Genomic DNA, 26,741 nt, shown 5'->3' with positions numbered 1-26,741 from the left:
AAAATAGATTTGAAGACCTCCAAGTATTCAATGGTATATTTGTGCCTCTTCTTAACTCATCATCATTGAAATCATTGGATCACATTAAACTCAAGGATTATTGTACCATGTTGGCAAAATCTTTCTCTGTCGATGATTCATTTGATTTTGAGGAAAATAATCTGACATCAGAGTTAAGAATACTGCAAATGACACTGCCAGATAGATCAATGTCTGATATGGAAATTTTTGAGTTTGTTAGGAGAATGGATTGCTATCCCAATATATTTGTTGCTTATCAGATATTATTTACTATACCAATAACTGTGGCATCAGTTGAAAGGGGCTTCTCAAAGCTTAAGTTATTGAAGAATTATTTAAGGTCTACAATGTCTCAATAAAGGTTAAACGGGCTAGCAACTTTATGCATTGAGAAGAAATTATTAGATGGTGTCAATATTGAAGCCATCATTGATGATTTTGCATCTAGAAATGTTAGAAGACATTTTTAAGTTGATCTCTTCAATATATTTGAGGTAATAATCTTACTTCTATTTTTTACTGTTCAAGTCTTTCTGTGGTACATTAAGTATAATTAGTTGATATATATATAATAGTAAAAACAATTTTATGGTGTTGGGGCCTCTGTTTATAATCTTGTCCTGGGCCCCTCAAAAGTCAGGAACGACCCTAGGTTCTTCGTCTCCACGAGCAGAGATCTAGGGCCGGCGGCGGCCATGCGCGGAGCGAGGAGGCGATGCGCTGCGGGGTGTGCGCAGGCGCAGGAGAAAATGCGTAGAGGAGAAACAAACGAAAAGGCAACCACAAGACACATACGTCCCATTTAAGGCTAACGCAAGAATCGGATGACAAAAAATTATCATGGTTAACTGTTTTCTTAATTAAACATATATAATGACAAAATTGTTAATTTTTTTTAAAATGTTTAGTAGATTTTTATGTTATGTATGAAAATTAAATTTGACAATATATGCAAAATGGAGAACAAAAGATGTAGTTTATGAATTCTGTTATCGCTGTAGATATAGAAGACTGAATTTAGAAAACGTTGCTGGATATACAAAAGATTTAGATGATGAACTCTTTAAGAGAATGCTGTAAAGGATAAAGTATATATATTCTTTTAGAGGATGCAATTTAGAGGATGTTGTTGGAGACGGTCTAATACTGAACGCCTCTGTCGCCCTATAAATGTGGAGGGCGCCCTCACTTTTGCTATGTGTCAAGGTCCATCCGCTCGCGCTTGTCAACTTTTGCAGCAAGCCTACGTGGACGCTCTCTTCTCATTTATTGCTCTTTTTTAATTCTAAAATAAAGTACTGCTCTTGCCGGTTTGAAAAACAATATTTTGTAGTGGGTCAATATTTTTCAGCGACTCTATTTTAACTCATTATTAGATCTACGATTTTGTCCAATACTGAATAAAAATGTATAAAATAAAGCCTGGTAGCATTTTTTTAAAAAAAAGATTAGTAATATAGGTTACCAAACGCAATTAATTTAATTAGTCCGTAATTCAATTTTGGCACACACACCAACTATTGTTGTATGCGTGTACGACATGAAAAATATAATACTAATGTCTGGTCATTTTTTGGTTAAATATGAACTATGCATAATTTTCTAAAAAATGAATACTGTTGATATAGAGAATTATTGATATAGAGAATGAAATTTAGAGTATGTTGCTGGAGATGAACAAGATATATAATATATAATTTTTTAGAGGATAATATAAAAGATAAAGAATATTTTTTTTTATAGAATGAGCAGATTTTTTTTCCGTCACAAAGCGGCAGTCGACAACGCTACCTCCATGGTCCATGCCGATGATGAGCTCATGAGAACCGTCACACGTCACCCGCGCTGCCAAAACACGCGCTCGTCGCAATTTGCAAGCGCAGGAACCAGGAGAAAGGTCGGCGGAGCGAGCAGGAAGGGCAACGCAGCGCTGCGTGTTGCTTGTCGTCCTTCCTTCCCCAGCCTCCCACCGCATCACCACCAACCCTCTACCTCTCACTTTCTGAAATTCCCACGTTGCTCTCCCGTCTTCCCTCCTCCCCTCCCCAAACCCCCACCCCAACGCCCAGATCTACCCTCCCCATTTACAGCTTTCTCTCCGGCCCTGCGCCCCAGGGCACCGCGCCGCCCGAAACCGTCGGCGCCGGCGCGATGCGCGTGCCATGCTGCTCGTTATGCAACGTCAGATATGACGAGGAGGAGCGGACGCCGCTGCTCCTCCACTGCGGCCATGGATTCTGCCGCGCGTGCCTCTCCCGCATGCTAGCGGCAGCCCCCGGAGCCACGCTGCCGTGCCCGCGATGTCGCCATCCGACCGCCGTAGGCAACTCAGTCTCTGCGCTGCGGAAGAACTTCCCCATTCTATCGCTCCTCTCCGCATCCCCCTCATCCCCGTCTTTCCTCCACTCCGACTCGGGGTCATCCTCCGACGGCTCCGAAGATGAGGATGACTTCTTCGCACGGCCCACTCGCCGCCCCGCGCCCGCGCCCGCCGCCGCGTCGCCCGGATGCAGCTCCTTCGACCTCGCCTCGCACCCGGACCTCAAGCTCGCCCGTCGCATCGGGAGCGGCCCGCCTGGGCCCGCCGGGCAGGACGTGTGGGTCGGCACGCTGTCTCGTGGCGGCGGCGGGGTCAAGCGGTGCAAGCACCAGGTGGCAGTGAAGAGGGTGCCCCAAACCGCGGGGGATGGGCTCGAGGTTGTTCAAGAGGAGGTGGAGCGGCTGAGGCGTGCCTCCACATGGTGTCGGAACGTGTGCACCTTCCATGGTGCTGTGAGGGTCGGCGGCCACCTCTGTTTCGTGATGGATCATTATGTCGGGTCTGTGCAGGCGGAGATGCGGCAGAATGGTGGACGCCTCACGCTGGAGCAGATTCTCAGGTGTGGCATTGCATCAAAATGTCGGTACTTAGTAATATTGTGCGGCTATTCTTTCTGCTGCTGTCTTACCAATAATCGCTGCAAACATATTACATTGCAACATAGCTGCTCTCTTTTATTATTACTCAGTAGTCAGCAAGAAGCATGCCTAGCTAGAACCTTCACTAAATGTGGCAAATTGTGTACGTGTAGTGTATGATAGCTTGCTTTGTGACATGTAAAGTGGTTGCCTTGTTAATGGCGTTATGCAGTTTGAACTTTGATTTCATTGGTTCTGCTAGCTGCTTTGTTTGTTTATCTTATATTGTTGTAAGGAAGGTAAACTTGCTCACAATTAATGGCCATCATATCGCTAGCCATTTCCGCGCAATTTCGTAATATTTTGTGAGTAGCATAACTTTGGCTTGCAATTTGCTTGCTGAGTCAATTACCATCAAGTTACCAAGCTGTGGAGCTTCATCTTTTATCTATTATCAGCTCACAGAGCGACTAACACTTATATATGCTGAAATCATTAAAGTTCCTATGACATCCATTTGTGTGAATAATATTTCTATGAAAATTAATATCACTGCAAGAAATTTATTAAGTGCTGTGGTTTTCCCAGCAGTATTAGGCACTGGCACATTTAACATTTCTCTGCAAGACCCACGTGGTATTTAGAATGGAAATTCAGAGCAATATTCGCACCAGGTTGATAGTTTGTTTCTGTCTACAACGAGATAATCATTATCAGCTCTAACTTTGGCTCAAAGGTTCTTGCTATATTTCTTTGCAAAGGAGTCTGTTTCTGTATTTTGACTGTTGTTGGATTTGGATATATCAAAGGCGATTCAGTTAGCAGGTCAAGTAGATTGCTTGTTTTAGCTGGAACCAAATCAACAACAGTTCATATTCCAAGATTTTCTATACAGCTAACTGTTTATCTGTACATCATACTATTATAGTTTAGTTCATTACCTTCCACAAAATTTCACTTTCTTAGGTATGGGATTTTATTATAACGCTTTGAGCATTTTCTTATCCAGAGCACAGTTCAAACTGTGGAATCGACCAACTCTCATGATCAACATTAAAGTGTGGTAGTGATTTATTGAAACTCATTGCACCATATCAACACTTAGGGCATGTACAACCTAGAGCCCTTGGATTGGTTTTCTAGGTACAAGAGACAACAAAGAGACTGCATGATACAACCCTGAGCCACTAGATCGTTAATGTAGTTAAGGGACAACATATATAGAAAGTCGGGAAGAGTCGCGCTCTTCGCGAAGAGCCCGTCTCTTAATTTTTTCACTTAACCCCTTAGAGACCTCTCAATTAATGGGGTTGTATATGCCCTTACGAACATTATAGAACATAAGTGAATGTCCTACGCTAGTTGTGTTAGCTTTTCTAACAATTTGTCTCAAAATCCTATGGTGGTGGAACAAAAAAACAACGATTAAACACAAGCAAGTCGTGGTAGGATAAAAAAGAAATTCCTATGATGCTGTTCTATGGTAATTGGTAACTAAAACTATCTTCGATTCAACTTCATTCTTATCCTGTCAAGATCCAGCTAATTACATAAACTAGTTTTGAGAATGCAGTGTTGCAGTGGTACATTTGATGAAAGCTTCTATAACAGTTCACAACTGAAAAATGGGCAGACATAATGCCGGAGGCTCCCACATGAGTGGGGTCTGGGGAAGGGATAAACTGAGTGGGCTCCCGCATGCCGGAGCCCGCCCCCCCCCCCCGCGCGGAAATGCAGAGAGGCTGCTTCGAACCCGCACACCCTGGTGACTCAGCGAGACAGCTATCACCGCTGCACCAGTCCTGTTCAACTAAGAGCTGATGGATGGACATATAAATACAACCAGTGATTTCAGATCGGCTGATCGTTTGGCTTGAGCGATCAGCCGATTAGTCGCCCCTGATCGACCCTAGTCGCCAGGAGCCCAGGACAGTATAACACTACACTACACACACAAGATAGTATAAGTGTATAACACTATATATTGATATATAATATTGTATATAACAGTATATACTTAATTACTTATATAGCATAGAACTGTAGAGTATAGATATGGAATATACTTAGAATTAGAGATGCAACATCAGGTCAACAGCAGCAACTCGTCCATCACCATGGATCTCTTCTTTGTTCAGTCTGAAACTCTGAACTAAAGTACTGTACTGAACACAAAATGACATGAGACTGAGTTAGGTACCTTCAGAAGAGGTGCTCATCTCTGGCCCCTGGGTAGCCGCCGGTGAGACAGGTCACAGGTGCGTCCAAGCCTTCGAGGACAATAGACTAAGCAGAGTATGGAAGGGGGAGAGAGCTGACTAAGCAGAGAAGGGAGAAGAGAGAAGAAGGGAATGTAAATACAGGTGCTTGTGAAGCAGAAGAGGCGACCGGGAATCTGAAGAGGCGCATGGGAAGCAGAAGAGGCTAATTAATATTGGCTCCAGGCGCCTGTTGGACTACCCTGCCGGGATATATGTTGATTGGCTGATCGCCCATTAAGGCGATTAATTGCACCATATCGACGATTAGTGGGACGATAAGGACGATCAACTTCTCTGATCGAATTGACTCCTGTAATCGAGTGCTTAGAACCGATCAGACCAACTAATCACGATTAGTCGGACGTTCTGAAACCACTGAGTACAACCAAGACGTTTAGCATTTTAATACCTATTGTTTCAACACTTCCTAAGTAAGCAACATATTCACCAAAGTATACACTGAAGCTACCTGCGGGATTGAGTTTTTAATGTTGAGTGCATGAAACCACTCATTACAACGAAAGGGCCTCTAGTTGAGTTGGTTAGGTGGTATGAGTGACACTCCTCAAGTCCCGAGTATGACTCCCACGCGGGAGCAAATTTTAGGCTAGGGTTAAAAAATCCCCTCATCTGTCCCACACCAAAGCAAAGTCTAAGACCCGACCTCTGTCGCGGACCTCGCGGTCGTTCTCACATGGGCTACAATGCCTGTTGGGTTCTGACAGGTGAAACCCGAACAAAGGGAGCAACAAGGGCACAATAGCAAGACAGATGTGAAACTGTGGTTCTCAAATATCTTGTCAACCGTCCCCTCATCCCGTTTAGACGGGGGTACTTATAGGGTAACCAAGGGGTAGCCCCTAAAATACGGGCATGTCCCTGTTACTTGCTACATCCTAGGAATATTCTATACAACAGTGTCAACTGTTGCAATTACAAACCTCATATTACAGTTACACAGTTACATACCCATATGGGGGTGGGCTTGAATCTGACTGATTGGGCCTCCCCAAGGCCGCGTGGGGCCTACTCATTCACTGTGGCCTTGATACCGTTCCTCAGCCCCTAAGTGGGGGAAGTCTTTGGGGCCTCTGTCGGGTACACACGCAATTTGTCTAGATGATGAGGCTGGAGTCTTCAGCACCCTCCGGGTCACTCGCAGGTTGGTGAGGTCTTCGGTAGCACTCCCGCGGTATTCGATCAAGCCTTCACATGTTTGCCAGGCCAACGACGGAGTCCGTTGGTTTGGATGATCTTCCCGCCCATAGCAAGGTCCATGCTAAGGCCTCCACAACCTTCGATGGGAGGATGGTGGTCGTAGACGTCGCCCTATGTTGAAGGGTCTGGCTCCTGCAAAGTGAAGCCTCTTTGGCGTTCCATGCGGCTTAGTAACCAGGTTTCCGGATCGATGGGATCGAGGAACAGGAACGTGGTACGCTACTAAAACAAGGTTTTAACACTGTGGGAACATGATTGTTCCCATGTCCCCGGAACGGAACGAACGTTCCCGGAACGATGAATGTGCCAAGTTCCACGTTTCCGGTTTCTGGCATGCGGCGTTCGATGAACTCCGTGTGCATGGGAGCAAAGTCCAACAATTGATCAGGTGTAGCCAGCCGGGGCGGGTCCGTTCGACCTTCTCCCTAATAGTGCCGCTGTCTATGAGTGGGACAGGGGTTCGAGGGTTTCTCGACTTGCGTGAGGAGTTCTTAATATAATGCCCGGGGGCTGTCTAGGCTGGTCTAGGTTTTTTTGAAACCACTTATTACACATTAGTAGAACTTGTTATCTTGCAACAACATTCATATCCATTTATTTTTTTTGTTGACTTTGAATTTGAGTTCCCTCCTTTACCCATAAATCCTATTTCTTTGTTATTACCCATCATATTTTCAATCTGGAACCAGTGTCACGGTGTTCAGTAATCTCTTTGTTTTTCAACTATGCCAATCAACTGATGATTTTCTCATGTATGTGACTTTACAGGTATGGGGCTGATATTGCTCGTGGAGTAGCAGAACTCCATGCAGCGGGTATTGTTTGTATGAGCATAAAGCCGTCAAACATTCTTTTGGATGCTCATGGACATGCAGTCGTTTCGGATTATGGTCTTTCAGCAATTCTGAAGAATAGGAGAGTTCCTGATGACTCCGGTGCTGGCATTGATGCTATGCTGCTTAGTCCCAATTATACAGCTCCTGAGGCATGGGGACCACTGAAGAAGTCACTGAATATGTTTTGGGATAGTGCAAACGGTATATCACCAGAGTCGGATGCATGGAGTTTTGGTTGCACGCTCGTGGAAATGTGTACTGGTGCTGTTCCGTAAGTAGCATGATTATTCAATTCGTTATCATTAATGCTTTGTGAATGGTGTTCTTATATGCTCATTGAAATGCAGATGGGCTGGACTGACTGCAGAGGAGATCTGTAAGTCTGTTGCAAAAGAGAAGAAGCCACCACCTCAATATTCAAGAGTAGTAGGTGTAGGACTTCCTGGGGAGCTGTGGAAGATGATTGGTGAATGTTTGCAGTTCCGAGCTTCAAGAAGACCATCCTTCCAGGACATGCTGAAAATTTTCCTTCGACACCTTCTGGACATACCACGGAGCCCACCTGCTAGTCCTGAGAAGTAATTCCATCTGATTTTGTATTACTTTTACGCTAAAACATGATACATGGAAGCTTAAAGCTTTGGAGAACCTTTACCTGTAGAAGTATTATCGATCAAATTATCTTCGAGCTAACCATTCCTGAAGATTCCTTTACTTGGTGGTGTACCAGCAAATGTTGAAATGTCTTCGAGCTAACCGTTCTTGAAACATACTTGCATATTGTTTTCCCCGACTTAATTTTTGACCTAGCTACTTGCTTATGCAGTGATTTCGCAAATGAAAACTTGCCCAATGGCATGGAACCTCCAACAACCTCCATCCTAGAGATGGTTCGTTATAATCCAAATGCCTTGCATCATCTTGTATGCGAAGGAGATGCTGCTGGTGTTAGGTTTATCTCTGGCAACTCTTGTATAGTTGCATGTATATCATATACTTTTTCACACTAAGCCTTTTGCAAATACCAGGGATCTACTTGCGAAGGTTGCATCAGAGAGAAATGGTGGTTTCATCCGTTCTCTCTTAGAAGCACAAAATACAGATGGACTCACTGCCCTACATTTAGCATGTCGCCGAGGCTCGGCAGAGCTTGTGGAAGCTATTGTGGCTTACCAAGAGAATGTAGATATATTAGATAAGGATGAAGACCCACCTATAGTATTTGCTTTGGCTGCTGGCTCTCCACGATGTGTTCGTGCACTTGTAGGCAGGTCTGCTAGTATCAATTCTAGGCTTAGAGAAGGCCTGGGTCCTACTCTTGCCCATGTCTGTGCTCATCATGGTCAACCAGAGTGCATGCAAGTATGTCGTCATGCTCACCTCATGTCGTTTAAGCTTGCTGGTTCCTACTTTTTAGATTATGTATGTGTTATGTAGGAGCTGCTGATGGCTGGAGCTGATCCCAACGCAGTAGATGGTGAAGGTGAATCTGTCCTGCATATTGCCGTGGCCAGGAGATATACTGATTGTGCTATTGCTATACTTGAAAATGGAGGCTGCAGATCGATGGGAATATCAAATTCTCAACATAAAACGTAAGAAATATTCACCTAGTGCCTAGTGGAAGCGAAGCCAGTGCATCAGCTTCTATTATCATGTTCTACAACTTGAAAAAGTTTTGGAAATTTATTTAGTTGTGGCTGCATTAAATCTTCTTCCTTTGCATGTTTTATCTGTCTATTTATTTCCTTCTAGTGACATTTCGCTCTCACGGTGAGTAGGCCATTGCATTTATGTGTTGAGACATGGAACACGACTGTGGTAAGAAGATGGGTTGATGTTGCATCTCTAGAGGATATAGCAGAAGCAATTGATGTACCCAGCCCTGTTGGTACAGCTTTATGCATGGCAGCAGCTCTTAAAAAGGAGCACGAGAAAGGTAATGTTTGGTTTTGCTTCTATTGGATTCAGCATATATAAAGACATAGATCTATGGTTCTATGTTTGGTTATACCACTACGAGCAAATCTGTATTCAAAGTTCCCTAAGGTCCAGGATATTTGGACAATCATGTTCTTCCATCTAGTCCAGATCCTGTTTTGTTCTAATAGTAAAATTACTTGCACTTGCAGAGGGTCGAGAGTTAGTAAGAATATTGCTTGCTGCTGGTGCTGATCCTACAGCACAAGATGATCCACACTGTAGAACTGCATTACATACTGCAGCAATGATCAATGACGTGGAGCTTGTTAAGGTAAATCCCATCTGGTGGCTTGATTCTTTCCTCCATATTTCTGTGTTGTTTCTGCTCACCATATCATAGTAGTATGACTTGATTTTGCCTTCTGTTACCTTTTTATTGGCAGATTATACTGGAAGCAGGAGTCGATGTTAATATAAGAAATGCTCAAAATACAACCCCACTCCATGTTGCACTTAATAGAGGTGCAAACTCGTGTGTTGGCTTGCTTTTAGCATCTGGTGCAAATTGCAACATACAGGTTTGATGTGTTACTGTTTTTCTTCATGTTATTTTCGTAGATAACACTGGGTAAATTTGGAAGCCAAGTCCAATAAAATGCTCTTGTGGAAGCCAATACTAGGAATTAGGAAATATAAAGTAGTGATGCTTAGTGGGAGACTGGGAGCTGTGCAGACTCTTTGTAATATATATTGTTCATTCCTATTCACTTATACATGATTTAAACTGTACTGAATGAATCACCAGTTCATGGCACTTCATGTTTTCATTCCATGGAGTCTGTATTTCTGTAGAACATCTAAAATATGTGAAGTTACTGAATGAAATTTATATTCTTTGCATCACCAGTTCACGGCACTATGTTTTCATTCCATGGAGTCTGTAAAAACATCTCAAATATGTTTACTTATAAAACATATGAATGGCGTTTAATGTCTATCACATTTATGTTTTCTGTGATTATAATATGCTCAAGCGCTATGGTTCTCATGGTCATTTTGCACTGTGGCACTGTTATATTTTTTTGCATGGCTATATGTAAAGGCTTGCTTGGCTGAACTCCAATCCACTCCATTCCACATGGGTTGATACTTGACAGGGATTTGGGTGGAAAGTTAGTTAATTATCCACCTCAATCATCAAGCCCTAAAGGATTTTATTTTTTTGCTGCGTTCCACAGACCCCACTCATTGGGAGCCTCTGGCACTGGGCCTGTCCCTTTTTTGTTTTTGTCATGGCAAGTGGAAAACTGAAATGTTCAGCCAATTGCACATATGTTTTATCTTGGCCATTATCAGTTCACACCTCTAAGGATACTTGGTGGTGGACCGAGGATGTTCAAAAGGCAATAAAGGAGAAGAAAGAATGTTACAGGAGCTTGTTCCATGACAGGAGCGCGGTCAACATAGAGAGATATAAGGTGGCAAAGAAGACTGCAAAGCGAGCTGTGAGTGAGGCAAAGGGTCGTGCAAAGCGAGCTGTGAGTGAGGCAAAGGGTCGAGGGACTAAGTACAAAGGAAGGGGAGAAAGATGTCAATAAGATAGCTAGGTTTCGAGAAAGGAAGACGAGGGACCTCAACCAAGTTAAATGCATTAAGGATGAGATGGATCAACTCTTGGTGAAAGGACAAGACATCAAACAGAGGTGACAGAGGTATTTTGAGTTTTTGACAATATTTTCAATGGTGAGAATGAGTCTACGGACATCCAATTGAATGACTCCTTCGACGATTTAAATAGATGTTTTGTACGCAGGATCCAAGAATCAGAGGTCAAAGAAGCTTTAAAGAGGATGAAAGGGGGCAAGGCGATAGGCCCAGATGGTATCTCGATAGAGGTGTGGAAATGACTTGGAGATAGTGCTATCGTTTGGCTAACCAAGTTGTTGAACCATATTTTTCGATCAAACAGGATGCCCGGTAAGTGGAGGAGTACATTAGTACCAATCTTCAAGAACAAGGGAGATATTCAAAGTTGTACCAACTATCGAGGGATTAAGCTCATGAGCCACACTATGAAGCTAGGAGAGAGAGAGTTATTGAGCATCGCCTGAGAGGAATGACACATATCACCATGAACCAATTTGGATTCATGCCTGGAAGTTCAATCATGGAACAATTTTCTTAATAAGACAGGTCATGGAGCGATATAAGGAGCAGAAGAAGGACTTGCACATGGTTTTTATCGACTTGGAAAAGGCCTATGATAAAATACCTAGGAATCTCATGTGGTGGGCGTTGGATAAGCATAAAGTCCCAACAAAGTATGTTACACTCATCCAGGATATGTATGACAAGGTTGTGACTAGCGTCTGAACAACTGATGGTGATACAAATGTTCCCGATTAACATAGGACTACATCAAGGTTCAACTTTGAGCCCTTATCTATTTGCCTTAGTGATAGATGAGGTCACGAGGGATATACAAGGAGATATTCCTTGATGTATGCTTTTCGCTGATGATGTAGTTCTAGTAGATGAAAGCTAGAGTTATGGCGTCACACCCTTGAGTCAAAAGGATTTAGAATTAGCAGGACCAAAACCGAATATATGAGATGTGACTTTGGTACTACAATTAGTGAGGATGGAGATGTAAGTTTGGGAGGCCAGGTAGTACCAAAGAAGGACACCTTCCGTTATTTGGGATCGATGCTACAGAGAGATGGTGATATTGATGAAGATGTTAGCCATAGAATCAAAGCGGGGTGGGTGAAATGGCGTCAAGCATCGGGAGTCCTATGCGACAAGAGAGTGCCACAGAAGCTGAAGGCAAGTTCTACAGGACAGCGATTAGGCCCGCTATGTTATATGGAGCTGAGTGTTGGCCTACTAAGAGACGTCATATCCAACAACTAAGTGTCCCAGAGATGCGTATGTTGTGTTGGATATGTGGGCACACAAGATTGGACCGAGTGAGAAACGATGACATACACGATCCGAATGAGAAACAATAACATACATGATCGGCTAGGAGTAGCGCCAATTGAAGAAAAGCTTATTCAACACCGGTTGAGATGGTTTGGGCATGTCCACTGGAGACCCCCAGAGGCACCGGTGCATAGAGGCATCATAAGACGAGACAATAATGTGAAGAGAGGTAGAAGTCGACCAAATTTGACATGGGAGGAGGTAATCAAAAGGGACTTGAAGGAATGGGATATCCCAATGGAGTTGTGTTTGGATAGAAGTGCTTGGAAAGAAGCTATCCACGTGCCCGAACCGTGATTAGGCTTTTTTTTTCCTTTTAGTGCTCTCAAAAGTTTTCCCCTCCCCTTTCTCCCTCTTTCTCCTTTTGGTGACATCTTGTTGGGTTTCAAGTTTCAACTCTAGCCTACCCCAATTTGCTTGGGACTAAAAGGCTATGTTGATGTTAATGTTGATGATTATCAGTTCACAAGGACGTAGCTAATATATTAAAAGGAAACCAATTATTACAAAGGGTTGTTTATGATAAGAAAAAACATCCCAACAACCAAGATACATCAGACTCTATAAGAAGGTATGCTCTGGCTTAAGTACTTCTGCAGCCTCTACCCAGTGTTTTCCAAATAAAGCCTCACTATTAGGAGATGCTTTGTCTTAAAATATATTGATTTCTGAAACTAAACGTGTCAATTTCTTAATGTTATTTGCCCACAAAGGTTGGGCTGTTGTAGCTCCTAGTCCTCCTGCTCACTCAAGTTATATCAAGATCTATTGAATTATCCCATGTCTTCTCTATCAAGTATCAACCACTTGGCTCCAGCACACATGGCTAGATGACTATTAAGGATAGAACTTCCAAAAGAGCACAAACTATAAGCATAGGACCATGTTTACATGTTGGAAGCAAACTATTTCATTATCCAATGACTACAACACTAAACTGGATCATTTTAGGATGCATTTGGTTGGAGGGGAGGTAGAATGGAATGATTCTGTCCCATTGTCATAGGGATGGGATGGTTCCATCTTATGTTCGGTTGGAAGGATGGCGCTGTTCTATTTTTATGTTTGTCTGAGGGATCGGATGGATGGGATAATAGATTGGTTAACACTGTTAACTATGGGGCCCACATGTCATACAAACAATAGCTTATTTCCCTTTGTTCTTCTCTGCCTAGCACTGCCAGCTCACACTGCTTGTGCCGACGCCTATGCCTGCTGCAGCTCCGGTGAGCATGTGCCTCCGTCTGCCCATGTGAGCTCACGCAGCCACCCGTTGCGTGGCCCCAACCTCACCCATGGCCCCACTTGTCTCCTGCCATGCCGGCTCTGCTCACCCACAGCTTCATCCCTGGCAGCGTTGGATCCGGTCATGCCGGCTCCGTCTCTAGGAGTGTTGGATCCAGCTGCCCACGGCTCCGCCCGCTGCTGGCCGTGCTGTTTCTGCCTGGCCAAGCTCTGTATCCACCAGCATTGGATCTGCCCGCCCTTGGCTGCATCAGCTCTCTGCTCATCCCAGTCATGCGTGCGTGCGCGAGGGAGATGACACTCACGCCATCCGAGTGGAGCAAGCACATTTGGCATCTTGAAGGAATATTCCTGTCTGAGGATGGCTCCATTCTTGTGTCCATAAACCAAACACTAGACAAATTGTGATGGAATGACTCCATTCCACCAACCAAACAAGTAGTGGGCATGTGGATGTTTAGAAAAATGTTTACTTGCTAACATAATGACTAACCTTTGAATTCAGTTCAATCTTCTAAATTATGTGCTAGCTGTTGGTGATTTGCTCAAGATCAATGACGCTATGACTACCCAAATAAGAATTAGGATGTACCAAGACTTTTTCTTTTTCGAAAACGCAGGAGAGCTGCGTATCATTATATTAAGAAGAAAGGTAAGGTAAAAAGAGAAATCTCATACAACTCCACACCACCCCACACACTCTAGATTAGATGTAAATTACAAAAAATAGACAGCTAGACCCGTGACCTTGAAGACCCCAAAACATAGATCACCAATTGGTATGCTGGAGCGCTAGGATGCTAGATAATCCACGGGCTCCAGCTCTACACCAAAGGTGAGACTCCTCCTTGACCTGATGACCATGCTAGAACTGGGTTGAACACCGTTGAAAACACAACGGTTGCGGTGATTCCAGATGGCCCAAGCTCCAAGAATGATCAGAGAATTTAGACCCTTGTGCAGCCCCTTATATGCTGGGCCAACAGGAACTGTGGTAACACCTTCCCACCAATCCTCAAAAGAAGAATTCTCATGACTAGGAGCAAGTTGCTGCAACCTGACAGATCTCATAATATGAAACCAATCTTCCCGTGAGAAAACGCAGGAGACTAACAAATGGTTCAAGGTCTCCTCCTGATCACATAACAAGCATTTTTGAGGGTGAGGCAGCCCCTTCTTTGTCAGACGATTAGTTGTCCAGCAGCGACCGTGAGCCACAAGCCACATGGAGAACTTGCATTTTCTAGGTGCTCAACTTTTCCAGATCCTCTCCCATGGTTTAAAAGTTGTTGCTCCAAGGAAGAAACCGTCATATGCCGATTTGGCAGAGTATATTCCTGAGCTTGAGAGCAGCCATATATGCTTATCCTCCTGATCCGGATTCAGGGCCCAGTCTACAGTGAGGTCCCAAACTTGAGAAATTCAGACAAAATACTTACAGTGATAGCTCCTCTTATGTCATGCACCCAGTTCCTTGAAGTGAGAGCATCGTAGACACTCCTCTTTTTGGCCCTAGAAGAGACCAACTTGACCAGATGAGGAGCCAACTAACACAGACTCTAGCCATCTATCCATTTATCTGTCCAAAACATGGTGTTCTTACCGTTGCCCACCACAGAAGAAACCGTTGCAGAGAAGACCTTAACAGAAGGATGTGCATTCATTTCAAAGGATGTCCATGGCTGGCCAGTTCAGTTTTTTGCAACCAGAGCCAGTGCATCCTAAGGGCCCAACTCATCTTCTGCAGGTGTGAGATGCCCAATCCTCCAAATTCTTTTGGTCTAGTAACCTTGCTCCAAGCCACCAAACAATGCCCTCCCATAACATCTTTTCTTCCTCTCCACACGAAACTTCTTCTGATTTTGTCAATCACCTTGATGCCTAAGAAGTAAGGTCAATGGCCATAACTAAGTAAATAGTCATTGAAGTAAAAACAGCCTGGACAAGAATCAATCTTCTAGCTCTGGTCAACAGATCAGCTTTCCAACTAGGTAGACGTAGACAGTTTGCAATCCATTGTTATTAAAACGTCGCTTAAACGTTGTTTAAGCGCCGTTTAAACGACAAAACACGATTAAGAGTTGAAACGTCCGAGCGTTTTACCAAAACGGAGTAGAACGTCAATTTCACGTATTTAAACGTCGCTTAAACGTCCTCTAAGCGTTTTAAGGCGTTTTACTTGCGTTTAGGACGTTCTACTCGTCGTGGGGTTTTCCTTTCCTGGGCCAAAAGATGGAAAAACCCTAAGTTCCTAACGCCTAAGCCTTCCGGGCGGTCCATCCCCAGCCGCCAGCTCCTACGTGGGAGCAGCGAGCGCCAGGCTGCCAGCCGCCCTCCTCTCCAGTGCGTGGATGCGCAGCCGGCAGCCGCCCTCATCTCCTCCAGCACCGCCGCCGGCCGACCTCCAGCGGACCAGCGCCGCCGCCCCGACTCACAGTCACTGAGTCACAGTGAATCATTCTTTTAGGTCTTACTATTGATGAGTTGGATGATGGTTACTGATCATAGATTCAAGTTGTAACTTGTGTTGAATTTGATCTGTTTCCTTTTATGCTATTTGGTTTGTGAACTCAAGTACTCAACTAATGTATGAACTTATTCTATATTTAAAGTTCTATGTCAAGTCTGAAAAGACGTTTCAACATTCGTTTCAACGTTTAAATGTTAAAAAGGTGGTTCATAATGTTTTAACGTTTTACCGCTTTAGTGACCATGTTGCAATCTTATCAATGAACGGTTGGATGTGATGTTTACCAAGTTTCTTCAAGGATAGAGGCACCCCAAGTATTTGCAGGGGAAGTTGGCAACAACACATGGTAGTAGATTGTGAATGGTATCTAAATTCTCACCAGCACAGTGGATGGGGAAAACGCTGCTCTTTGCCATATTTGTTTTTAGCCCAGATACCTCACCAAAAATCCTGAGAATATCCATGGTGATCTCAATATCAGTAGCCACAGGGTGGAGGAAGATCACCACATCATCAGCATAAAGAGATATATGTCCGTGACCTGAATTTTCTGTTAGAGGTTCCAACAAACCATCATCAGCTGCCTTCTTTATTAAGTAGAACAATACATCCATAACCAAGATGAACAACATGGGGGAGAGAGGGTCCCCCTGCCGAAGACCCCTTCTATGGAGAAATTTATGGCCTGGTTTACCATTTAGCAACACTTGAGAAGATGCAGAAGCAAGAAGATTGCACACAATATCACACCACCAGCTACCTGTGCTAGTCATTGGGCCTGTTAGATCTGATAGGCCCAACACCGAGACTTTTTCTAGAGGGTCAGCTCCTATGCTAGTCATTGGGCCTGTTAGATCTGACAGTGAATGCGATACAGATTCTTATGAATTATAGGCATTCACTGAATTTACTGTTTTTGAAATTAAATGTTTGCATCCTTAGAAGTTGGAATGTGCTGTGGCAAGGCCTTGGGTCAGTCTTATACATTATACTCTTCTGCCTGATTTCTTTTATTTCAGGTTTTTTTTACCGTGTACCTTCTCTTTAGGTCTGTAGTTATTGTACACAATACTTATTTTTTGTACCATTTTCCATGCATGTTTACTATTTTATTCAACCTGGGTTTACTGCCTTTTATGTTAGAACTAAATTATTTTATGTATTAAAGTGTTGTTCTATTTTGTTAATCAGGATGATGATGGTGACAATGCTTTTCACATAGCTGCTGACGCAGCAAAAATGATACGCGAAAACTTGACTTGGATTGCTCAAATGCTACTACAGCCGTCACCTGCTGTTGATGTGAGAAACCACCGGTAAGCAACTGATGAATCCAATTCCCCTGGCTTCCCTTTTTATGGTGGCGTGAATTCACAGATGTATTATTCTCTATAAATAGTTTAGAAGGAAACAACAAATAACATGAGACAAAATATGATTACAACTTACATATTTTATATCAGATTTGAAACCTTCTCCTTGCAATCTTGTTTGGAAATTTTACCTTCAAGTTTAGCTGTGCGAATTAAAAAGTTCCTCAGTTTGCATGACAATATATTAACAAGTTTGAACAATATCACTATATTGTAGAGGTTGGACACTACGAGACTTTCTTGAGAGGCTTCCACGAGAATGGATTTATGAAGAATTGATGGAAATGCTTGAAGATAAAGGAGTTCATCTCTCACCAACCATGTAAGGGACTCATGTTGTTTTTTTTCTCGAACACGCAGGAGAACTGCACATCATTATATTAAGTAGAGAGAAGGTCTAAAGAAGACCAAGAACAACAGCTATACAAAAAAAAGGGGGTAAAAAGAGAGAAAAATCAGAAAATAAAGGAGAAAAAGGAAGAAAAAGAAGGAACAAACAGGGGGGGGGGAAGTGAACCAAGCCCCTAATTTAAGGCCATAGCCTTCTCAGAGCCTTAGCACCTGCCATCTCCCAAAGCCTGGCATCCTCCTGGATCTGTTGCAGAACCATATTCGTGTTTGGGGACTCATGTTGTTTTTCGAGTACTTTAACAAAAACTTCACATATTAGGTACTTCCACAAACCATACTTGGCAGGTTTTAGCAAAGTTACACTTTTGACATTAGCTAAACAACACTTTTGGCAAGTCCTTTTAGACAACATACTCTGACCAACTGGCGGGCCTGAGTGATTTCTGTTTTCCATGATGCTAATATGGAGCTACCACGTCGTCGGCTAAACAAGCCATCTTGACTGCATGGCATTGAAGGGGAGTAAGGGCTGTTTGCTCCACCCACATCTTTGTATCAAGCTATCAACAAGCAGGCTATACACCCGACACGCTTGGTCCACCATGACAGTATTCTTACGTGCCTCTTACATGAGGGTGGTCCTTTTTGGAATGATATCGACTTATGCATTTTGAATCTTGCATATAGCTTTGTTAGGAGGTGTTTGGCATGGCTCTAGAGCAAAATTCAAAGGGGAAGTTGGTCAAAGCTAGCCAAACACCCCAACTCTAGGGTTGCAAACTCTATAGAGTTTTGGGAGCTGCAGTACAAATTTTTGGAGTATCTCCTTCACTGCTCCTTGTAGTTTTGGAGCAGGCTAGAGCAGAGCCATGCCAAACACCCCCTTAGTCACACACACATCCACAACCTCTCCCCCTCAACACACATACGCTTAGGAGAAAAAACACAAACAAGGGACAAATGACAAAGGGGATAGGCAACACCAAGCAGTGTTCCACAAGGCACACTTAAGTACTAGACAGAGGGCCACTGCCTCGCCTAAGGGGATAGGTCGAAGGTAGGCGGCATGCCTGCAGATCCAGAGTGGTGCTACATGGCGGGTGGTGGCGAACACGTCTGGGAGGCAGGGACTTCAGGCCGTGGTGGCGCGCGCGCGGGGGGGGGGGGGGGGGGGGGGGGGGGTGATGTTGCACTGTCGTGGAGAAGCAAGGACAGTGTACTGCACGGACGAGACAAGGACTTTGGGGTGGCGAGTGGCACATATGATGCAGGAACAGGGGCGGCCAGTTATGACTTGCGAATCGTGGTCAAAGCTGGGAGACCAAGGGATAAGGCTTGCTGCTCACTGCTCAGACTTGGCCGATGGTTTTGTCTTTCATACCAGAAATTCTTAGAGAAAACACAAGAAACCAGTAGACCTCGCCGATGGTTTTGTCTTTCTGATCACATAGCAAACATTTCTGGTGATGCTGTAGACCTCGCCGAGCACGACAATCTTCAGTCCAGCACTTACTATGGGTGACCAATCACATGAAAAAACCGATATTTGTTAGGACTTAGGAGCCCTGGTAGTCTAAAAAATACTGACATTTTCAACAGATAAGTGTTGCAGAAATGCATATGTTGTGTTGGATTTGTGTCCATATAATAAGGGATCAAATCCGAAATGATGATGTATGTGATAGGCTAGGGGTAGCACCAATTGAAGAAAATGTTGTCTAACACCGGTTGAGATGGTTTAGACATTTTTTCGAACACGTGGGAGAACCACGTATCAATATATTAAGAAGACAGGAAAAATATCTAGAAAAAGACCCAGTACAAGGTGCCAAGAAAGCACCCAAGAAAAAGGGAAAAAAGAAAAAAGGAAAAGACAAGCTACAACCAAACCTGCCTAAGAGCAGCAGCCCCCATAATAAGGCCTCATCATGGCTGGTCAGCAAAATTGCGTGGATGTTTGGGGAAGCATTGTCAAACACACACACATTTCTATGCTTCCAAATCTGCCATGCTACTAAAATCACAATAGAGTTAAAACCTTTTTTCTTTTGCTTAGACACATTTCTTTCTGCCTCTCTCCACCAATCCTGGAACACTGCTGCATCAGACGTGGGAGCAAGATGTTGCAGTCCCAGCCTGCTTAGAGTTCTAAACCATACTTCCATACTTCCCTCGTAAAGACACAATCCACCAGCATGTGTTGCACTGTCTCATCCTGCTGGTCACACATGGGACATCTATCCGGGTGATGCATGCCATGACGCGCCAGCCGATCAGCCGTCCAACATTGGTTGAGAGATGCAAGCCAAATGAAATACTTGCAACGCGGAGGGGCCCAAGTCTTCCAAATTCTTTTAGCAGGCTCAAAGTCGAAGGTTGTTGCACCACCATGGAAGCGCATATACGCAGAACTGACCGAATACAGCCTCGAGGAAGACGGCAGCCACTGATGCTGTATAGTATCCAACAGAGACCTCCAGAGGCACAGGTGTATAGTAGGATCCTAAGGCACGATACCAATAGGGAGAGGCAGGGGAAGGTCGAAGTTGACATGAGAAGAGGCAGTTAGATACCCAAAGATTTAGCCTTGAATAGGATTACATAGAAAACAGTTATCCATGTGCCTGAATCTTGACTTGTGGTTTTTGTTGGCTTTTAACTCTAGCTTACCCCAACTTGCCTGGGGCTGAAAGCTTTGTTGTTATTGTTGTTAGGAGCCCTGGTTCTCCAAATATGCTCTTATGAACTGAATAAAGTGGCTCCTTTAGAGAAACCTTCATATGCTTACTTTGCAGTGTAATCACAGGAAGAAGCAAGCCACCTGCATAGAGCTCGCTGGCCTAGAGCGCGCACGGCAGCGAGAATAGAAAAAAAATGAATCGATACCTTCAAAACTAGTGCCTGGTAGGTAATTTTCACAAAAAGTTGGAAGCCGCAGCAGGTGAAAGTTGGGGTGAAGGTGCTGGTGTGCTGTGAAATTTATACTAGCCCAAAGCTGCTTTTGGATGTAGCTTTGGGTGGGAGCCAACCCCTTTGGTTGTCTATTGGCTTTTTGAGAAGCCAAAGCAGGTTGAAAAGCTCAACCAAAGGGGCCCTTAATTTTAGTGTGTATTCCTCTTATCCATGTATGTGTAGTTGGGCTGCCGGCCCATTAGGGTTAGGGTTTTACTCTTCAACTTGGTACCAGAGCCGGTTCTCTCTCTTCTCTCCCCTTCCTCCCACCCCTAAGCCGCCGCCAAGTACGTCCCCTGCTCAGCCACCGCCCCAGCCGCCGGCGCGCGACCCTGCTCTCCCCGCCGGCCATGTACTTGGTGTTTTTTTTTTCATGTGAGTTGAATACATAAAAGCCAAAAGGAGGCATTCATCGTCACAAAATTCTTGTGTGTGTTCTCCTTTGTCCACCCCAAATCTTGCATGCGTGTGTCCACCAGCTAGCTAGCTTCTTGTAAGGTTCATCCGAGAGAGTTTATCTTGCTGCATGAGCTGTGAATCCTGGGTGTCTCTTGGAGTAAGTTGCCTATACCTGTAACTTCCAAATTGTCTTCTCCTTTGATAGGTATGCAGAAAAATGCATGGGACCTACGTAAAGTTTCCGTAGAAGTGTAGGTTTGTTACAATTTGGTAGTTACATGAAATGCACTCTTGGTTTTATTTACCTTTTTTCAATATGTTTCAGTTCTAGCTGGGCATCTTGAATCCTACCATGGTCTTACACGCTGCATTGGACATTAACAGTTTCCAATGCTAAATCTTGACTGTTGCCTTTCCTAATTATATGTTCGGAAATTTTTAAAATAAAAACAATGATAGCCACATTCTTTTCAATTTTATGACAATTCTAGAAGTATAATTTGGAAGTTGACTGGACATTCTAGGAAAACAAGTTCATGTTATTCACAAATTATCTTAGTAATTCATTTTCTTTATGCTGTAATCAGATATGAGGTTGCGGATTGGGTAAAATTTAGAAGAACTGTTACATCACCAGCTTTTGGCTGGCAAGGTGCAGGACCTAGAAGCATTGGTTTTGTCCAGTCTGTTGTAGACAATGACCACCTTGCGGTGTCATTTTGTACTGGAGAAGCCCATGTTTTGACAAGTGAAGTTATCAAAGTTATTCCATTAAATAGGGGCCAACATGTGCAACTCAAGCCTGATGTTTCTGAACCAAGGTAAGTCAAGTTTGGTCCTAAATACCTTTGATGCCGTAATGCCAAACACTTCACTGAACTAAAGAAAGCAATGCCTGATATGTTTGCAGGAATATTTTCTCTTATTTGCTAGTTCGGTACATTCTATTAGTCTTTAGTCAACTGCTTTAGTATTTATCTGGATGCTGAGATAATCTAACTAGTAAAGATCTGGTGTTTAGTCTACTGTGATATATAAAAAGGTATACTGAATTGGAGATCTACCATGTGTCTTTTGTAAGTAGAAGCAAATAGAAACCCCAGATATTTAGGTTGCCCTAATGCTGTATTACATGTTCAATCTCGCGTTCTAGGTTTTACACTAAAGCTGACCATGCTATTAACTTATGGAGACCTGTTAATCTCTTTTTTTATTACATTCAACTATTGGAAAAAAATTAAACTGATGCACTCTTTGTTCATCCTATGAGGTTCTAGCGATGATAGCTTATAAATAGTGCTTTGCTTCTGTCTGTTACAAGAAAAAGAATTTGGAGTTGCTTCCTACCACAAACAGTGAAGTTCAAACATTATGGTGGAATATGTACTTGCCATTTGCATGCTAATGGGATTGTTGTGATCTTTCGTCTGGATTGATTTGTATGCCATGCACACTATCATAATGGTAACCTAATAGTATGTGAAATGTTTGAAGAAAAAAAAAACTGCACTATACTTGCCAATTAATTGTTTGGCATGTGAAATTGTCATTTTGGATCACCGGCTAATATTCTCATGTCAGATTTGGATGGCGTGGTCAATCGCGGGATAGCATTGGGACAGTTCTCTGTGTTGATGATGATGGAATCTTGAGGGTTGGTTTTCCAGGAGCTTCTAGGGGATGGAGAGCTGATCCTGCAGAAATTGAAAGGGTTGAAGAATATAAGGTTGGTAACTGGGTTCGGATTCGTCCTTCACTAACGGTTGCTGTGCATGGCATGGAGTCCATTACTCCTGGAAGTGTTGGGATTGTATACTCCATCAGACCAGATAGCAGTCTTTTATTGGGACTTTGCTATTTGTCCAATCCATGGCTGTGTGAACCGGAGGAGGTTGAACATGTTGACCCATTCAAGGTAGTTTTTGAACTATCACATAATATAATGTCTATTTGTAATTTATAGTTCTGTTCAATTATTTGAACTATCTACTATTCAATACTTTGTTCCAAATTATAGTTCACTTTGACTTTGTCTTAATTTGAACCTCTTTTTTTGACTAAGTTTATGAAAAACACACAAATACCAACAATCTTGAATTAGTTTCATTACATTCTCCATGAAATATATTTTAATAGTGTATTTATTTGAACTTGTAGGTGTTAATATTATTTTCTAAAATCTTGGTCAAAGCTAGCAATTTTTGACTTAGGACAAAACCAAAGTAAACTATAATTTGGAGCGGAGGGAGTATATAATCTATTTCTTCTTGTGTTTACAATCCCTTACATCTAAGGCTCCCTTTGTACTGTTGTGGTGTTTATTTGACTACCTTATGGTTATATAAACATAAAGATCAATTTTTACTGTCTATTTTACAATTCTAACTAGATTCAGTAGGGCTATACAGCAATGGAAACTCACCTTTCGTATATTTGTGCTTTCGTGGAATTTTGGTGCCTGTTTGTTTTTTCTTAGTTATGTTCTTGTTTTTGCAAAACGAAATTCCAGATTGGGGACCAAGTATGTGTAAAGAGGTCTGTTGCAGAGCCCAGATATGCATGGGGCGGTGAGACTCATCACAGTGTTGGGAAAATAATTGACATCGAGAGTGATGGCCTGCTCATCATTGATATTCCTAATCGGGCTGCACCATGGCAGGCAGATCCATCGGACATGGAAAAGATTGAGAACTTCAAGGTATAAACTTTTTAATATTCATGTTAATGCCTTAATCGATTTTCTTTGGATCATTACCTTCCATTTATATTTGCAGGTTGGCGATTGGATTAGAGTCAAAGTGACAGTTCCCTCACCCAAATATGGATGGGAGGATGTGACTCGAAATAGTATTGGGATAATTCATAGTCTACAAGATGATGGAGATGTGGGTGTTGCTTTCTGCTTTAGAAGCAAGCTTTTTCTTTGCTCAGTTGCAGATATCGAGAAGGCACAACCATTTGAAGTAGGGGAAAAAGTTCATGTGTCACCTTCCATATCTGAGCCACGCCTCGGCTGGTTAAATGAAACTGCAGCTACTATTGGAGCCATATCAAGGATTGACATGGATGGGACTTTAAATATCAAGGTTTCTGGCCGAAAAAGCTTATGGAAGGTTGCTCCTGGTGACGCTGAGAGGCTTTCAGCTTTTGAGGTTGGAGATTGGGTCCGCCCAAAACCAAGTATTGGGAGCAGACCTACTTATGACTGGAATAGTGTTGGGAGAATAAACATTGCAGTAGTCCATAGCATTCAGGACTCTGGTTACTTGGAGTTAGCTGGCTGTTTCAGGCATGGGAAGTGGCTAACCCATAACACAGACATTGAGAAAGTGCAGACAGTAAAAATTGGTCAGCATGTTCGGTTCCGTGCTGGAATTTCAGAGCCTAGATGGGGATGGAGAGATGCGAACCCTGATTCTAGAGGCATCATCGCTGGTGTACATGCTGATGGAGAAGTAAGGGTCGCCTTCTTTGGTGTGCCGGGATTGTGGAGAGGCGATCCTGCAGATCTTGAAATTGAGAATATCTTCGAGGTTGGAGAGTGGGTTAGGCTGAGGAACGATGTGGAGCAGTGGAGATCACTCAAGCCTGGTAGCATTGGTGTGGTGCATGGGGTGGGATATCAAGGTGATGCTTGGGATGGAACCATTCATGTCGCTTTTTGTGGTGAGCAGGAAAGGTGGATTGGGCCTTCTAGCCAGCTTGAAGGAGTTAGCAAGTTTGTTGTTGGGCAGCGTGTTCGAATCAGAGGCTGTATCCGCCAGCCAAGATTTGGTTGGTCCAATCATAGTCATTCAAGCATAGGGACAATCTCATCTATTGACGCAGATGGGAAACTGAGGATTCATACACCAGCTGGTGCCAGGGCTTGGTTGACAGACCCAGCAGAGGTGGAAAAAGTGGAGGACGAGGAGGAAGTCTGTATTGGGGACTGGGTGAAGGTTAAGGACTCAGTTGGAACCCCAGTGTATCAATGGGGTGATGTGAACCACAGCAGTATAGGGGTGGTCCACCGGGCTGATGATGGAGAGCTCTGGATTGCTTTCTGCTTCTGTGAGAGGCTGTGGTTATGCAAAGCATGGGAGGTGGAAAAGGTGAGGCCCTTCAGACAAGGTGACAAAGTACGGATACGATCTGGTCTTGTATCCCCCAGATGGGGCTGGGGGATGGAGACCTACGCGAGCAAAGGCGAGGTTGTGGGTGTGGATGCAAACGGAAAGCTGAGGATAAAGTTTCGGTGGAGGGATAGACTTTGGATTGGGGACCCGGCTGATGTCGTTCTTGATGATGCCCATTTATTGACGGAGGCTTCTAATGGCTTTTGACCTTTTTGTTCATAGGCTTGTGGTATTCTTTTGACCCCATATCTCATTTCTTGCACCCATCCATTTTGCAGCATTTCAAATTTAGCAAAATCTCAACCTGCAGTGGAGTTGCAAGTTGCACATAGTTATCATCGCATAGGCATGCATGGCAGGGTGTATTTCTTGTTGATAACCGGGGAATGAGAAGACAGCGATAGTGAAATACTCCTAGAGTTGATAACCACCACCTAGGTTTTTTTCCCTTTGGTCTACATGTATAATTATGCCGCCTGATACCTTTTGGGTTTCAGTGTACCATATATACCAGTGTACAGGTTCGGACCTGAACATTAATTTGATTGATAGTGGTCTACTGGTCTTGTATGTGCTGACTCGTTGTGCACCGAGTGGCTGGCAATGCCGCGTGTACCAGGAGTTACTGCAAGCTGCTCAGTGGCATACGAGTATGATGACGTATATGGTACAAACTGCACTGCTGTGTATGCGTGGCACCAGTGTTGGTGTGGTAATGGATCGTGATCTAAATAATTTCACAAAATGGTTGGGCTCTAAATAAAGTTTAGTTTAAAAATGAATAGAAATAGAGTCTGATCCTTTAATCTTATAGTATAAAATTTAGAGCTCACTGGTACCCTAATGGCACCTCCACAACTGTTACCTCTAATGCCACCTCCACAAAATAAATGAGGAATCTCCACAAAATGAGGAATTAATGGCCTGTCTATTTCACCTTAAAGATTATATAATCTTGATTATAATCTGAATTATATAATCTAGATTATAATTTATCGTATGCAACTGTTTGGTAGTGTAGATTATACAAGTATATAAGGGTGGTATGGATCGTGATCTAAATATTTCTTTACAATTTGTTGTATATAAGGGTGGTATGGATCGTGATCTAAATATTTCTTTACAATTTGTTAGGTCTCTATATTTATTTTATTTTAAAAATAAATATAAATAAAGCCTTATCTTAATTCGATTTGATCCATGCTTATCATTCCTACGAGTACATATTATTGTTCTATAAGAAAGTACGCTACAAAGAAAATGGTATTATTCTAGCAAATAATGCATTGGCAATTTGATCATGAATGTTATTCATCCACGAGAAGCTACAACAGAGGCATGCACATGTATGTTTCTTGTGAACATTTTATCGAGCAGCTAGAGCACACCCGAACTATGGTAGGCAGCATCTACGCCGTGGACTACTGTGGCGATGCCGGCATTCGGTAGTTCGCGCCATGCGCCACAGTTGATGACGCCCCATGACACAGTTGACGAGCCCGTGCCGCCGTTCTCTAGTTCACGACCGTGGCTGATGGTGCGTGTCGCAAGCATGGGGTCGAGGTCGCGCCCTGCACCGGCGGTGTTATTGGCAAGGTCACGTCCGCCGCTCATGCACGCCATGGATAGAGGTGCGACCTCCTCTGCCCGCGACATGAAGCTCTGCAGCCGCGCTGCCACCGTGGATCAGC

The 26,741-nt window shown here is 43.4% G+C and overlaps 1 protein-coding gene across 1 annotated transcript; it reads left to right on the top strand.

The window, feature by feature from the left end:
* Nucleotides 1-1,825: 1,825 nt before the first annotated feature.
* Nucleotides 1,826-25,626, top strand: LOC103635738 (E3 ubiquitin-protein ligase KEG). The gene is made up of 15 exons (XM_008658118.3): nt 1,826-2,900; nt 7,167-7,505; nt 7,582-7,812; nt 8,061-8,186; nt 8,263-8,596; nt 8,672-8,829; nt 9,016-9,173; nt 9,367-9,488; nt 9,601-9,735; nt 17,049-17,173; nt 17,448-17,552; nt 21,520-21,753; nt 22,514-22,847; nt 23,442-23,630; nt 23,707-25,626. Exons 1-15 carry the CDS (start codon nt 2,173-2,175, stop codon nt 25,255-25,257), a joined length of 4,869 nt encoding a protein of 1,622 aa, XP_008656340.1. The 5' UTR covers nt 1,826-2,172; the 3' UTR covers nt 25,258-25,626.
* Nucleotides 25,627-26,741: the final 1,115 nt, after the last annotated feature.

The sequence above is a fragment of the Zea mays genome, chromosome 8 (assembly GCF_902167145.1).
Source record: "Zea mays cultivar B73 chromosome 8, Zm-B73-REFERENCE-NAM-5.0, whole genome shotgun sequence".
NCBI classification, from domain to species: Eukaryota; Viridiplantae; Streptophyta; class Magnoliopsida; order Poales; family Poaceae; genus Zea; species Zea mays.
This window is presented reverse-complemented; position numbering and strand designations above follow the sequence as displayed.